This window comes from Haliotis rubra, unplaced genomic scaffold (assembly GCF_003918875.1).
Source record: "Haliotis rubra isolate DU_JTF1 unplaced genomic scaffold, ASM391887v1 Scf8, whole genome shotgun sequence".
In the NCBI taxonomy this organism is placed as follows: Eukaryota; Metazoa; Mollusca; class Gastropoda; order Lepetellida; family Haliotidae; genus Haliotis; species Haliotis rubra.
Window position 1 is genome coordinate 3990997 of NW_025767523.1, and position 17316 is coordinate 4008312.

A 17316-nucleotide genomic window follows, 5' to 3' on the forward strand; every position below is an offset into this window, starting at 1 on the left:
AATATATCATTTAAATATGAGTGGTGGAAGTACCTTGATCGGTAATAGTGCGAGCAGTGACTCACATGTGGGGGCGAGGGAAGGTTTGATGTCATATCTGTGTCCAGATAGGCACTTCCTGTACCACAGATTAATGGGAGGTTACTGAAGTTTGTGCATGAGGAGGAGAAAAAAAATCTCATTCAGTAGATATAATTCCTCATATTTCTGACAGGCAACTCCAAATCTTTCTTGCAATTTCCTTTTTAGGTTTACATGATTGTGCGATATTGTAGGGCAAGGTTTATCATTGTGGAAGTTGGGATATAAATTGAAATAATTTTGTATATGTGGCAAAATGGTTAATTAAGTCTTGATGTTCAATTTGTTTGTATGATATGATGTGATAAAGCTGCTGTCATCAGACATTTGAGATGGCCTCCTGCTATGGTTGTAGATTAAGATAATATCAATTAAGCTAAAATAAATAGATTTTCTGGAAAAAGATTTCTTGCTAAGTACACATGGTGCTTCATTCAGTCCATTTTTACAATAAAAATAGATCTGAAACACAAACTGGCATGTGGAGTTTCACAATCTGTTTGAAATCCTAAACAATTTGTTGATCAGAGCTATTCTGTTGACACCACTGTGTTTTGTCAGTATCGAGTTGTAATACTTACCATGTGAAAACATACATCATTTGGTTGTTTGAGGTAGTTGTCACAGCAGCAGTATGTATTAAAGTAGAGTCAGCCATGTTCTTTTGGTTAAACGAGGTTATTAATTTTTGGTCCTGAAATCAGAAAAAATAGAACTGCCACTTTCAACAAAATAGAAGTACTGTAGTCGATGAAAGGGCACTAGACGCTTCTTTTAGCTGAAATTTCTCATGATTGTGGATGTGTTTCTGTTGCTCTTATTCAGTTAGATAAATCAGTAGGGTGACCAGGGTGCCGTTGTACAAACAATTTTAGCACCAAATCGATTGTAAGTCCCATACCTTACGTCTTACGACATAACATAGACCTACGACAGTCTTATCGCTAAGGTTGTTTTGAACAATGGCACCCAGATGGACCTCTATGAATGTGTTAGGGTGTTTATGTCAGATAACTGAACATTGAAATTATAGCTCTTAATAATATGTGGGGCGGTGGGGTAGCCTAGTGGTTAAAGCGTTCGCTCGTCACGCTGAAGACCCGGGTTCGAATCCCCACGTGGGTACATCGTGTGAAGCTCATTTCTGGTGTCCCCTGCCGTGATATTGCTGGAATATTGCTAAAAGCGGCGTAAAACCAAACTCACTCACTCACTCACTCTTAATAATATGTTTAGGTTGGGGGTTTATTTGAGACTGATGAATGTTACAGGTTTGTTCAAGCAACTCATTATTGGGAAATGAAGACCGAGGTTGGATAAGAATTGTTTTGGAAGTCACAGGATCTGCTTAATGTAAAGAAGCACTAGGCTTGGCTAATTGTCTTAGCAAATTTGATTCACATAACTTGAATAAGAGTTTTCTGTCTGATAGTTAGGTGCTGTTGATTGTGTTGACAGGCATGATTCCCCTTCACTATGCAACATGGCAAGGGAAGTCTCAGCCAGTCCACATCCTGCTACAGAAAGGGTCTCCAGTCAACCTGCAGGCAGAGAACGGGGAGTCCCCTCTCAGTCTGGCTTGTCAGCATGGCCATGTCGATGTGGTGAGTACTTATAGTGATGATTTACATAGAACAGGATCCTAGTACCTGTAATTAGAAGACTGCACTGAGCTGGATGGTAGGACAGTGACTGGGATGATAACATCACCACAACAACCAGGAATAATATCAACCACCAGTTTAATAGGCCCAGGTATACTGGTCTTCCACAGTATTACTGTAGCAAACAGGTTTCACTCACTAACTCATAGGACTAGACATCCTCTGCAACCATTGTGAACATCGGGTCCCATGTATGAAGGACATGACGATCTCTATGAAGATGATTGGTTGGTGTTCAGGTGAATGAGCATTGAAGGATATGGATTGTGGGGACTATGATGATAGCATCCCATTGGGTCCCTATGAATGATGGACACAGTATCTCTACAAAGATGATTGGTTTACATGTGAAGGTGCATGAGGAGTGATGGATATGGATCAAGGGAATTCTGGAGAAGAATGTGTCCCACGTGTTCCAAACTTGCCCTAACAGCTGACTCTTGATGACAGTGTTGAACAATCATTGTTCCACAAATCTTTGTGCAGTGTGTAAATTTAAGAAGTTGGTCACTGGCATGCAGATTTTTCCATCATGATTGCAAAGTCACTGTAGCAAAATATAAGTCTGTTGTTAGTACCTAAAGTTACATGGAGCTCACCTGGATTTAAAGGGAGACTGGGCTTAAGCTATTTAGCTGTCTCAGCAAACTGTTGAGCACAATCCCCATTTAAGCCCTACTCAGTGAAATATAAGTCCTGGAAAGTGTACCCCAGAGTGAGGTAACCTATCAGATGATATGTCACATCTGGATCATCTCTGGAGTGATGCACATACTTCCTACAATCCAAGTTCTCCCCCTTGCATAAAGTAACTCTTTGCCGATTGAGGTGTAAACAGCAAGATCAAACCCCAAACCAGAGTGCCATGTCCTTTAGAGGGATTACTGCTATATGGACTTGAAGTGGTTCAGGATACTCCACTGATCATGGTAATCCTGCTGAGGGGACAGGGCAGGTTGGAGAGAGCTTCAGGTTAACCTCCAGTTGATGAGTGCTGGCTTGTGTTTAGATAGCTGGTCTTGACAGCTTGCTTCAATATTTGGGTTTCCAGTGTATAAAAACATGGGGATATACCATAGAAGAAAGGGGTTAGTGGATTACAACTGTTATATGATTTATAGCAGGGATAGCTTAAGGTCAAGAAATAAAAGGTCATCATGACTCACTGCCTGCGTAATTCTACTGCTTGAAGGAAGAATTGGCCATTTTGTGAAATGATTTCCAAAAGATATTATAGTAATAGTAATAGTCCGCTTATATGGCACTCATATCCAGGCACATTGCCTGCTCACGGCACTACGTACATTACGATATATGGCAGAATAAGTCCCCATTTATCAGTTTTAATGCCAACTTATGAATTTGATGATTACAGTGTGTGACCTTGGATGCTTGTGTGGCCCCATGGCAATAGATATTTGCTCATGTAATCAACCACTTGTTGCCAAGTCAAACAATTCATTTATTGAAAATCACTGTGATAAAGCTTGGGCACAAGAACACATTCACTCACATAGGTTTCTCAAGTATTAACTATTGTGCCTATCATGAGTGAGTATATTGCCATGTCCCTTTTAGCAATATTGGAGCATTATCACAGCAATGAATAAAAAATGGACCTCACACCTGTACCCAGTAGGGAATCAAACCCAGGTCTTCAATGTGCAGAGCCAACTCCTTGACCACTAGGCTATTATGAACATGTCTTTTACGAACACTGGTAAACAAGTCATGATCGTGTGGCCTCTGTGAGGTGGTACCCTTTAGAACAAGGAATGCCAGCCCAGGTGTCCAGAGAGTAACATGGGCATTCACAGTCTGAAGACAGACACCTACAGTGTCATGCCTTGACAACCTTTAGTCAGGTCAGTCTGAAGTACCATCAGGTCATCTGTACAGACGTCAGGTCAGCAGGAGTGCCTGTTTCACTAACTACTGTCTGGTGCTGGCATAATGTTTGTTTGTACCAAGACGTACTCCATATGGCCTTGACTGTTTGGGACTATCTTTGGCCTTGATGGTGTAATCCTGTTTTAAAGTCATTGGCCTATCTTATTGTGGATTGAATATTCAAATATCTTGTAAATCCCATGCTTAACATTTTTCAGTAACTCAAATTGTCAAAGAAAGGTTCCTTTATGAAAAAGTTTTGCAGGACATTATTTTGACATTGTAATCCCTTATCCACAAGTAGATGCCCTATTTCTTCATTTGGTCGGTTGCAATTGTAAAATAAGGCATACATCAACCCAGTGTGCGAAATAGTTTCCAAATTTTGCTGGCCAGTCGGACTAGCTATGCCTGAAAGTTACCAGCTTACAAAATAATTCACTAGCCCGAAATTTGAATGTAGAAAATTAGCAAAAGATTACAAAATAGATGAGAATAAGATATTGTCGGCATGACACAGGTTTCATCATTAAGCTGCTAATATGATGGACATTTTTATCAGGCCATAATCTTGCATGATATAAAAGTGAAATATAACTTAACAAGTTGGAGAGCGTGACATATTTACAAAATGACCTCATGAAAATTCACTAGCCAGTCGGGCCAGTGACTGTGGAGATTTACTGGCCCGTCTGGATTTTTCCTGGCCACAGGTTAGCAGGCCAGTGCCTGTTTTGCACACTGCATCAACCAGATTTTTGGGTGGGGAGTATGAACATTTTAGTTTTTTGGTGATCTGGTATTTATATGTAACTGTTGTACACATCACAACTATCTATTATTTGTATCTATCAAATTCTTATTGATTTGAAGATTATTTGTTTGCCTTTAACACTTGTATATTATTTATGATGAGAATACACCCTTCCCTTTCCAGACAATTGTATCCTTGCTTAAAGTTGAAGCAGTGCTTAGAAATGTGTTTCTTACCTTGCAGACCAATCTGTTGTTGCTGCACCATGCAGACCCCGTCATGGCCACCAAGGAACACAAAACTCCACTGGATCTCGCTTGCGAGTTCGGCAGATACAGGGTAGGTGTTGTTAGACTGGCACTTATAAATTTCTAAGGACATTATTATTTGGTACAAAGACTAACAAAGGGTTCATAAAAGATGGAATTGAACCTGGTGGCAAAGTGTCCATTGGAAGAGGTCATCGATCCAGCTAATCTAGATCTGGGGAAAGGGTTTGTGGAAGATGGAGTGGATCATGGTGGTAAGGTGTCTTGTAGGTGACACCATTGCTCATATGCAGCTAATCTAGATCTGGGGAAAGGGTTTGTGGAAGATGGAGTGGATCATGGTGGTAAGGTGTCTTGTAGGTGACACCATTGATCATATCCAACTTGTCCTGAATTGGGAAAGGGTTCATGAAAGTGGAATGGAACATGGTGGAAAGGTATCCAATGGTATGTAAGACATCAATGGTACCATTAGTCATATTCAACTAGTAAATAGCTCTTTTTTAATTGGAGCAGTGGGGTAGCCTAGTGGTTAAAGCGTTTGCTTGTCAAACCAAGACCTGGGTTCGATACCCCACATGGGTACAATGTGTAAAGCCCATTTCTGGTGTACCCTGCCTTGCAGTTGCTAGAATATTGCTAAAAGCGGCGTAAAACCTCACTCACTCACTCACTCCCTCACTCACTCACTCACTCACTCACTCACTCACTCACTCACTCACTCACTCACTCACTCACTCACTCACTCACTCTCACTCACTCACTCACTCACTCACTCACTCACTCACTCACTCACTCACTCACTCACTCACTCACTCACTCACTCACTCTCACTCACTCACTCTCACTCACTCACTCACTCACTCACTCACTCACTCACTCACTCACTCACTCACTCACTCACCTGGTCTGGGTCTAACCACGTGTGTGTACAACCATAGTTAATTCATCACATTATACACATGTTACATACTGCAGGCAGATGCAACATACACAGGTTGTCCAAGACAACAGTGTTCTAAAATCACGCTAATGGTAATAACTGAATGAAGCAAAGAAAATTTGTATAGAAAATAGTGTTTCCCTGAAGGGTGAGTATCTTTCAGTTACACTGACTGCCCTGTACTACATAGGCTGATGGAGATGGTGTGGTTCCCAGATACCGCTAGCTGTAGACCCACATAGATGCTTGGTACTCCAACATTGTAGGTCAAGTGTACCGTGGGGACAGACGTCCGATCAGTATATAACATTATGGTCCTCAGAGATTTATCAACACCGTCACTTATGATGTGATCATGATAATGCATTCTCTGGTGCTGATATATGTACATGTTTACCTGGCTGAAGATACGTCCTTTATCCTCTGATGTAGTAAACTTACGCTAACATCTAGTTTCAGAAATGAACATATTTTACAGAAAAAAACAGTTACTAAATTTTATAATCATTAAATAGAAAGAAAAGGAGACCTGAGACTTTACTTTTTTTCAGAAACTGTGGTAATCTATATTTGCCACATATTCTGGACTTGCATGGGCTTTCATGGATATATTTGTTTCAGGGTCTGTTTGACAGACTACAGAAAACTATGAATAAGTAAGTAAGTTGGGTTTTACGCCGCTTTTAGCAATATTAGAGAATATCACAGAGACACCAGAAATGAGCTTCACACATTCTACCCTTGTGGGGAATCGAACCAGGCCTTCTGTGTGATGGGCGAACGTTTTAGCCACTAGGCTACCCCACCACCCCTCAATAAACTATGGGGCGGTGGGGTAGCCTAATGGTTAAAGCGTTGGCTCGTCACGCCGAAGACCCGGGTTCGAATCCCCACATGGGCACAATGTGTGAAGCCCATTTCTGGTGTCCCCCGTCCGTGATGTTGCTGGAATATTGCTAAAAGCGGCGTAAAACCAAACTCAGTCAGTCAGTCAATAAACTATGAACATACATTTATGAACTGATGCATTTGACGAACTGTTGTTGGTGCCTGACGCCTGCTTTATATTTTAGTTGAAATGCAAGTAATGAACTACAGGTATAAAAAGACAAAATAAGGGTTCCCTTTGAGTTTGTTGTAACTGAACTTTACTGATAATTGAACTGAGATAGTTTGATATTGGGGAACTTAAACTGAAATCAATATTGTTAATAATGATCATTGTGAATGTTGAAGGTTCCAGAGTAATTACTGGAGGTCTGAAATACTGTTCAAAGCATTGTTAAACCCAACTCAACTATTGGCTTGCCAATACAGTAATTTATGTTAGATGTGGGGGAAAAAAAACAAACCCTGAAAGGGAAACACTGCCTAATTAACCTAAACAAGGGAGATAACCTTGTTGGACTAGTCATCTCCCCTTTACCTCAACTCAACCCCACCACACACACTCCCTTTCCAGGCAAATGATCAACTCTTGCCACCGCTTCACCTTGACTTAGCACCAGAGTTGTGTATCCTGATGCGGAGATAAAACACGTAAACAAACTAATCATTTTCCCTGGGGTCAACCTGTCAGTGATGGACATGAGTATGTGGAGGGAGCACCTGTCTGTGTCCATCCCCCCCATCTTCACACGTCTACCTGCAGTGTTGCCCCTCCGATGTAAGCTGTCATGCTCACTGCAGGTCAATGCTACTAACAGAACCTATTTAGATTTCATATCTGGCAAAACGGCTACATTGGCAAGAACAGTGATATCCGTCTTTCATCATGCAGTCCACCTGTAATGGTGGCCCAGCAATGTTAGCTGTCAAGCTCCTTGCAGGTCAATGACACGAACAGAAGCTATTTAGATATCTTCCCTAACAAGATTGGTAAATTGGCAAACAATATTTCATCAGAGCCGACACTTGCTGATTGAAGATGGACTTCCTACAGGTCACATTTCAGTGTTATCTCGGAGGAATTGGGGAAAATATATGGATGTCAGCTTCTGTATCAAGATAACACATAACATAGAGGTTGAAATCCATAAATTTTCCGCTTTAATGTGTATCACTTCTAAATGTCATTCATAGATTTCAATCTCAGAGGGGTTCTTAACTCACATACTCACTTTATTGGAGCAATGTGTGAAATATTTGCTGGCATTGTGTGGAAGGCTAGCCTTAAAAGTGACTAACCAGATTCAAATTTCATCAGCTTAGAACTGTCACAGTTTATTTGGTAACAGAACTTCTGATTGGTTAAACGACAAATTTCATCCAATCAAAACATGTTTGTTATACAAAGTGTTACAGTGACAACAGTAACTCTGACAAGATGAAAAGGTATGACTCTAATGTCACAGCACCAGTTTGATGAATAGAATCTGATTAAGACACTGGGAGTATATCAGTAGGTATTTAGAAGTTGAAGTGATATATCTACATGATCACGTGATTACTTCCAAATTTGATATGGCTGTGCAGGGGGTGATCTTTCTTGTTTTGGGGCTGAACATGTTGTCCTGTCGACGTTCAGTTATTTATGGTTGCCATGATGTCGCTTGAATATTGCTGCCTATAGGGTTTAACAGCAAACAAACAAACAAAATTATAAAGAAAAAGATTCATCTGAAACATTTTGAAAAAATCTGTAAGTAATTACTCCCAGCTCTGGCAAATAGAAATTCATCATGTCTGTCTGTCTGAGGTGAAGCATTTCTTCTCCAACGTCATGTTTTTAAAGACATTTTTAGATGTAATTGATACCTAATAACCGTATCCACCTCATGTCTTAATGTAAGTTTAATAGGATAGTGATAAAGTCGAACAATCCGGAAATGTCATTTATGAAACCAAAACAACTTTAATCTTATCCACGAATCTGTTGGAAGAAAAGAAAGTTGAGTCTTACATGGTGATGCTCAACAAGAGTGAGAAGTAGGGCTATGGAAAGTAAACAAAACCTTGAGTATTGTTTACGGACATCACTCCGTTGAAGGGCTTAACACTGCAGGGGCCCATTCATCTGTCACCTAGGAATGCTGGGACATTTTGCAGCAATAAATCTTCTTTTCAAATATGTTGTTGTAGATTACACTGTATATTTAAGGAGGAGAGGTGAAAGTGAGTTTAACGTCGTGCTTGAGAATATTTCGCTCATATGACGACGTGCATGCGTGTGTATGTGTATGTGCAGCTGCTTGTACTAGCCCAGACTTAAGCTGGTTTTATAGTGCTAGCCCACTGAGATACCATGCCGCAGTGAAGCATGAATACCCCACTCAGACACATTATACTGATTCCGAGCCGACCAGTCCTTGTTGTACACAGTAATGCCGAGCGCCAGGCAGGGACCAACAAGTACCATATTTTAACGTCTTTTGGTATGACGCGGTTGGGGATCGAACCCGCGACCTTCCGCTCTCCGGGATGGATGCTCTAACCACTACACCACGGAGGCGGTCGTATATTTAAGGAAGGGGAATGAACTGAGTTTATGGTGTTTGTGCCTATGTCCATTTAGCCTATGATATTGAGATGTTCTCTTCAGTAGCTTCTTACAAAGGTGTTGGAAACCAGTTTTCTGTGATATGATGATGCTATGACTGTATAGAATTATCTTTTGGAACATATGGTTTGAAGGGCTGATGATAAACATTTGTGTTTTGGCTTGGTACGTTAGAAAATCGAAATTTAGATTTAAACTATTAAGTTCTAAATAAGAATTGACCAAATACATGAGGGTTGTCTCTTGTATCTGTTAACTTAGGAAGAGAACCAAACTGGTTTAGAATTACATTCAAGCATATGTTACTGAGAAAATGCTGGACACCCTGTACTGTTTCAACAGCACAGTGTAAGTGTACATTCAGTGGCGTGGACATTTTGTCTTGAGTCTTGATGGAGCGGTGTGGCAGCCTAGTGGTTAAAGCATTCGCTTGTCACACCGAAGACCCGAGTTCGATTCCCCACATGCTTACAATGTGTGAAGCCCATTTCTGGTGTCACCTGCTGTAATATTGCTGTAATATTGCTAAAAGGCAAAAAGCGGCGTAAAACCATACTCACTCACTCACTCACTCGTCTTGATATCCACTTCTGTATTTGTTAACATATGTTTTGGAGTTACTTCTTACTCCTTTTTCATTCACCTGAATAAGGAGGACAATGTAATTAGATTACATGAATAATTACTTGAAATAGACCCAGCAACACACACAACCAGTTTGCGACTTATTTTGTTGATGGCAGCGTTGCCCTTTACATTGGATACACTGGATAATATTTTATGTTGGTTAGTTCTTCAATGTAGTCACGTGATTTTATGTTGATGAACTACGCTTTCAAATCGGGCAGATGCCTAGTCAGGTTGACAGCCAACATGACATGGTCAACTACGCCTTGCAAATCAGTGTTTTGATGGTATAATATTGCACAGTTGCACATTGATGCAAGCATTGTGTCTGTGATTAGTCTGTGACTGATGTGTGTTGTTGTTGCAGGTGGTGGAGATGTTGTTGCGGAACAACCTGTGTCTGAAGCTGCTGGAGGTGAATGAGAAGGACCTGGGAGACAACAACCAGACGACATGCATGCACCTCGCTGCCAGGAACGGCCATGTTGACATCATCACGTAAGTAGTAGATACTCAGGTACTTGGTGCAGCAGTCTTTCAGTTTCAGGTTGATTCTTTCCTGAAACTAGCCTCTTGACATTTACATAGGATACCAAACCAAGTGCCTTTGGCAAGCAGTTTGAAGAAGTTGGTGTTGTTTTAAATTGGATGTTTTAAAAGTTCATTTGTCGTGAATACAACTCACCTTGGCCAAGCTGACTGATTACTTGTAATCATATGAGCTTCCTTGTGGAAATGTGTAATTCCCATTGGGCAGTTATTACTGACATTTGCTGCAGACTTGCTGGGGCTGGGCATCAACCACTGCCTACGTGTATATAATCCCTGCTACCCTCTGAGGATTCTATATAGCTGAGGAAATAACAAATTATGTCTTTGGGGTTTTTCCAATCAATCTTCCAAAGGTCTGGATGTAATAACTTTCTTAAATGAATTAATTTTCATTTTGATACTTTGGTAGATACTACCTCATAAAATGTCAGTGAATACATGGTTTAGTTATATTAGATTTTGTTCTCTCCCTCCCTTTCCTCTTTCTCCTTAACATTCACCCTCCATCTATGCCATGGATAGTTGCTCATTATCAACCTCCTGGTAATGGTGTGTTTTGCCAAGCCTCAAATCCAAGGGCCACCTTAGCAGTAGCAGCAATGCTGCCCAAATTGACTAAGAAAAGCTTTCACTGACTCACTGAACTCTTGTGGAACCTGATTTAGTTTGACCTCACTCAGTTTGCGTCTGCTAGTGGTTTTCTGGACTCATTCTTGATGATGATGGCAGAGGCCAGTCTTTCATCTTAAGTTGCAAACACTTTGTCGCTAATTACATGGCTCAGTATGGCAGCCATTTCCAGATTAGAAATCATGTCAAGTCTTTTAGTAATCTGTCTTATTATTGCTGCATATTTGGAGGCAGTTATCACATTCGTTGCTTTATCGTGTAGTAGTAGTAGCGAAGTAGAGGAAACACCCAAGGACATCTGTTGGTCTTCAAGATATCTGGTAATGGTCAGCTTGTAAGTGTTTCATATCATCTTGTCACCTCACCTCCATTGGTGCCCGATAGGCTCAAAGGCCAGGAAGCATATCGGTCATAAAGCTATCTGCAGTTCCAGTTCCCTGGACTCCATTCCTGTCTGGCCTCTGAACTTACTATCAGGTGTGGATCCTATAAGAGTGTGCTAATGTGTTAGACATACCGTTATGCTGAGGCCCAGCTTGGGTGGCACCGGTTCTGCTGTGTGTTAGGTGAACTAGTGTATGTATGTATCTGTGAAGTATGTCAGTCAATGGAGGATAAGTATAACAGGTAGTGGGATGAAACGTGATGAAGTATCAGATATGTGGTTATTAAGCAGTGGGGGTCCTTCAACTGGTGAAAGACATGGCTATACAAGATAAGTGAAGTTAGCTTATTCTTGTAGGTGTACATATTTGGTTACGAGGTACAGATATCCCAGTCATTCACACCCTTGAAGATGTGGGTTAGAATTGGTCTACAGCAAGCCATGCCTGCTGTAAGAGGCATCTAACGTCATTGCAGCCCAATTGTGTAGATCGATGCTTATGCTGTTAATCACTGGTCCAAACTCGATTATTTACAGACTGCCGCCATATAGCTGGAATATTGCTGAGTGCAGCGTTAACCCCTTGGGTGCCACAGGGACATATATGTCCTTCCCCTTCAACCCTCAATTTGAAGTCCAATAAAAATCAAAATATCCCACGCACACAAATACACTTCACAATTTCGAATTCTGTGGGAAATTTCCTGTTTCTTGATACCATCCACTATTATTTTAGACAAAGCTCAAGTGCTGAAAATGACCTTTCAAAATAGGCTTCATCGAAAATGTTGCCGCGATTCACAGCGCGATTTGCTAGATGTTTTGAAATGTGAAAATCAGATAATTACTGGGAGCATTGAATTTCAAAAAATAACATATTCATGATCACTGATATCAGTTTTACATGAAATCGCTAATGATAATGCTGAAACGTTGCAGATGAATCTAGAATCGGTTGGGATGTTTTCGAAAATACACTACAACACAAACGCCAGTGAGCGCTTTCCGCCAAATTGGATAGTGTTTACAAAATCATGTTTCGCTAAGGCCGTATTGAGACGCCTATTACATCATGTATATTTCATATTCAGCTCCGAAAAATGCATCACTGAACTCCCCATACATTTTAGAATCAAATTGCAACTGGTCTTTGTCACCAATACCAACTGTCTAGATAAAATGAGATGAAATATACTGGGTGTGAAAACGAACGCTGTGCTCGAAAGACTGCCCTTGTTTGAAATGTAAACAGAGACAAATTCGATTTTACACTGCGTAGCATTTTCTGAAATTTTCCAACATTCATCCGTCTATTCATTGCTTGCAATGGCTCAATACCTTTGTAATATGCATGGGAAGAGTATCGTAGCAAGAAATTGGAAATTATAAATAGATACAATGCAATCATTTGATAATTCATAAGAAATTGTCAAAGTTTGCGTGCAGTGTGACGCCATGACTGAACGACAACGGTAATTATCTGCATTTCTAGCTTCTTCTCTTATTTATAATGAAAACGATAAAAACATATAACAATACACAGATAGTCAGAATCATTCTGATTACTTACATCTCATATTTATGTACAAACAATCCCTGAATCAATGGAAGGGTCCTCGCAAAATCCTGTGTACCCTTGTCAGCAAAGCCGCCATTTTGTAAGCAATCGGTCAACGGTAGTGATGTCATCGTCCACATTGTTGTACATATTAGGCAATTTCTCTGAGGTGAAGGTCGGTTGAACAAGAGTAAACACAATCGCCCAATCCTTCCGATTACACTGTCAGTATTATGATGTATATTTTGCGTATAGTTCAGATACTTTTTCATGAAACTGACTTCAGTATCTACATTTAGCCTTGTTCAATATCATATCATACGTGCATATAGGGTTTACGGTGTTTTATTCTTTGAAAGTTTTTGATTGTTTGAATAATTTTTACATTTTGACACATTTAGTGCAGTACACCATATTCTAAACCATTACACAAGTGTTAGAAGATCAAACATAGCCATAACTGCAACTACTTTCCTATGATGTACTTTAGTTCCTATGATGTAGAATATTCAATGCATTAATATTGGGACTAACTATTGCAGTTTCATATGAACAGGTTCATGAACAGCGATTTAATTCAACCTTATAAGTAAAACCCTTCCAGTGCTTTTATTGGTGCGCGATAAAATGCGGAGAAATTTACTGTTTTTTAATGCATAACAAAAATTTGGACAACATTTAGCAAGGTCTATTTCTCAAACCGTCGAGGTAGTTGCACTCATATTTATACCAACGGATAGGAAATTTAATATTCTACATTTCTGTGTAATTTTATAGCCTTACGTAGATCCAGGACCACGCGAGCTCAAATCTCGCACAACGTTCACATTTCAAACGGTATGAAAATGTACGCCTGAAAAAAAACTCGGCATCCAGGGGGATAAGTAACAAACCAACCATCCAACCAAACCCAGTCATTCAACATGGGTCAATTCCTTCTGGTAGATTTGATTCTGCACTTGGTTACTATGTCTGAAATACATTTTTTGACATCCTTGGATATTGCTAAAAGCAGTGTAAAACCCAAGTCTGACCTTGTACGTAACTCACAATCAACCCACCCTTAGGATTAAAAGAGTTACTTCTGAGAAACTACACATGAAGATTTGGTTAGAATTGGTCTTCAACAACCCATGCTTGTCCCAACATGATGTTGATCACTGTATTGTCTGGTCTAGACTTGATTATTTACAGACCACCACCACATAGCTGGAATATTGCTGAGCGTGGCGTTAAACAACAAACAAACTTCTGAGAGACAAAACAAGAAAGTATTTTTGAAGTACATATTTGAATAAAAGTGAGTGAGTCAGTTGGGTTTTACTCTGCTTTTAGCAACATTCCAGCAATATGGGACACCAGAAATGGGCTGCAATATTCCAGCAATATGGGACACCAGAAATGGGCTGCAATATTCCAGCAATATGGGACACCAGAAATGGGCTGCAATATTCCAGCAATATGGGACACCAGAAATGGGCTGCAATATTCCAGCAATATGGGACACCAGAAATGGGCTGCAATATTCCAGCAATATGGGACACCAGAAATGGGCTGCAATATTCCAGCAATATGGGCTGCAATATTCCAGCAATATGGGACACCAGAAATGGGCTGCAATATTCCAGCAATATGGGACACCAGAAATGGGCTGCAATATTCCAGCAATATGGGACACCAGAAATGGGCTTCACACGGTGTGTCCATGTGGGGAATCGAACCCGGATCTTCAGTGTGAAGATCGAACGTCTTAACCACTTGGCTACCCCACCACCCCTTTCAATAAAAGCTTTCCTTTGGTATATATCAGTATACTTATATGTATCTGAGGTACATTCTATCAGTACCTGTCAAGACCCTAACCCTGTCAGATTCACTGTCGCTGCAAGTACACATGCTCCTTACATGGCTTATGTCATCTCCACAAGCCATATCGTGGCCAGCACTATAGATAGGATATCACAAACTCCACACAGCCTTCCTCAGCAGCCTGGTTTGAGTGGAGCATCCTTTTTCCTGCCTGAGATAGCTATGTTTATTATTTCCTTTCGATAAAAAGGTCAGGCTGAAAGAAGTTCACCCAGGAGAATTTTTTTTGGCAAATGTTCCTCTATTGAATATTGACATTCAGGCATTACAGTAAGTGGAGCAAAGGGAGGATGTTTTGATTGGCTGGTAATGGATGTCATAACCTGATGTTTGTGGAGGAAGGCTGTACACACCTGTCTTGCACTGCTGGGAAGGCACATGCAATTTTCTCTTTGAAATTTTTGTGTGGACTTCCTGAAAAATGGTTTATTGCTGATAGGATGGGGTAAATGGCATAGAATCTGAAGTGTTTCAGACTACGGTAGTTAGGATATCTTTGGTTTCTTCTATAACAGAAAGCAGCTGGAGTAAATAGAGAAATTTTGTTGATAAATGAATTAATGGAAGTTAAATTGAACAGCTGTTTCTTATCCTTCCTATATTTCTGATCATATGTCCCTTTTTTTATTAAAACAAAAAAAGTCAGTTTGTTTTACAACTCAAAGGAGGGATGGGGCATAACCTAGTGGTGAAATGGTAGAAGTAGTGGAAAACCCAACCGCACTCACTCACTCACTCACTCACACATCGGTTCCCAATTGCGCAGATCGATGCTCATGCTGTTCATCACTGGATTGTCTGGTCCAGACACGATTATTTACAGACCACCACCATATAGCTGGAATATTGCTGAGTACGGCGTAAAACTAAACTCACTCACTCACTCACTCAGGCATAATTCCACAAACACAGCGCAAAAGTACTACATATTCTGAAAATGTTTGACTAAATTATTGAATCTGTTTCAGGTTATTGCTACAGACTGGAATGGATATCAACAGGTCCACGCTGAACGGCACGTGTCTACACGAAGCAGCTCTGTATGGCAAGATCGAGGTGGTCAAGTTGCTGCTTGATGTGAGTATGACCAGCTGTATATTTTGTCCTGTTATTGCAGGAATCATTTTGGTCCATGAACGTGTGCCATATGCACATTTAAATATGAAATGACAACATCAGGGGCCCTTATGGCGAATATTAATCCAAAATGGAGAAAAAGATTTAGCACTCAGACCCAATTAAAAAAAATCTTACAACAATGTAGAACATTCGGAATATATCAAATTATCACATATGGAATTGTCTAATAACAGTAAAGGTTTTCTGATTGCACTGCACACAACTCAAAACTGGGACACAGTGCCCACAGTGCCCAATCAGACAGACCCATGGCTAAGGTCTAGGGCCCCATTCGCAGAAAGTCTAAAGTGATCCCTCTTAATGCAGTCAGCGATATTTCCAGCTTGAATCAGACACAGATATTTAATGCCTGAATCAGACAGACCCATGGCTAATCAGACAGACCCATATCTAGGTCTAGGGCCCCATTCGCAGAAAGCCTAAAGTGATCCCTGTAAATGCAGTCAGCGATATTTCCAGCTTGAATCAGACACAGATATTTAATGCCTGAATCAGACAGACCCATGGCTAACCAGACAGACCCATATCTAGGTCTAGGGCCCATTCTAAGAGAAAGCATAAAGTGATCCCTGTTAATGCAGTCAGCAATATTTCCAGCTTGAATCAGACACAGATATTTAATGCCTGAATCAGACAGACCCATGGCTCACCAGACAGACCCATATCTAGGTCTAGGGCCCCATTCGCAGAAAGCCTAAAGTGATCCCTGTTAATGCAGTCAGCGATATTTCCAGCTTGAATCAGACACAGATATTTAATGCCTGAATCAGACAGACCCATATCTAGGTCTAGGGCCCCATTTGCAGAAAGCCTAAAGTGATCCCTGTTAATGCAGTCAGCGATATTTCCAGCTTGAATCAGACACAGATATTTAATGCCTGAATCAGACAGACCCATGGCTAATCAGACAGACCCATATCTAGGTCTAGGGCCCCATTCGCAAAAATTACTAAAGTGATCCCTGTAAATGCAGTCAGCGATATTTCCAGCTTGAATCAGACACAGATATTTAATGCCTGAATCAGACAGACCCATATCTAGGTCTAGGGCCCCATTCGCAGAAAGCCTAAAGTGATCCCTGTTAATGCAGTCAGCGATATTTCCAGCTTGAATCAGACACAGATATTTAATGCCTGAATCAGACAGACCCATGGCTAACCAGACAGACCCATATCTAGGTCTAGGGCCCCATTCGCAGAAAGCCTAAAGTGATCCCTGTTAATGCAGTCAGCGATATTTCCAGCTTGAATCAGACACAGATATTTAATGCCTGAATCAGACAGACCCATGGCTCACCAGACAGACCCATATCTAGGTCTAGGGCCCCATTTGAAAGCCTAAAGTGATCCCTGTTAATGCAGTCAGCTATTTCCAGCTTGAATCAGACACAGATGCCTGAATCAGACAGACCCATATCTAGGTCTAGGGCCCCATTTGCAGAAAGCCTAAAGTGAT

The 17316-nt window shown here is 40.7% G+C and overlaps 1 protein-coding gene across 3 annotated transcripts in view; it reads left to right on the top strand.

The window, feature by feature from the left end:
* The window catches only part of LOC124261467 (caskin-2-like), a 229068-nt gene that overhangs the window by 83041 nt on the left and 128711 nt on the right, over window positions 1-17316 (top strand). For all 3 annotated transcript variants that reach the window (XM_046695780.1, XM_046695781.1, XM_046695782.1), the window contains 4 exons: window positions 1540-1685; window positions 4633-4728; window positions 10095-10225; window positions 15690-15798. In XM_046695780.1, coding sequence (XP_046551736.1) covers window positions 1540-1685; window positions 4633-4728; window positions 10095-10225; window positions 15690-15798 — 482 coding nt within the window. The remainder of the gene's footprint in view (window positions 1-1539; window positions 1686-4632; window positions 4729-10094; window positions 10226-15689; window positions 15799-17316) is intronic.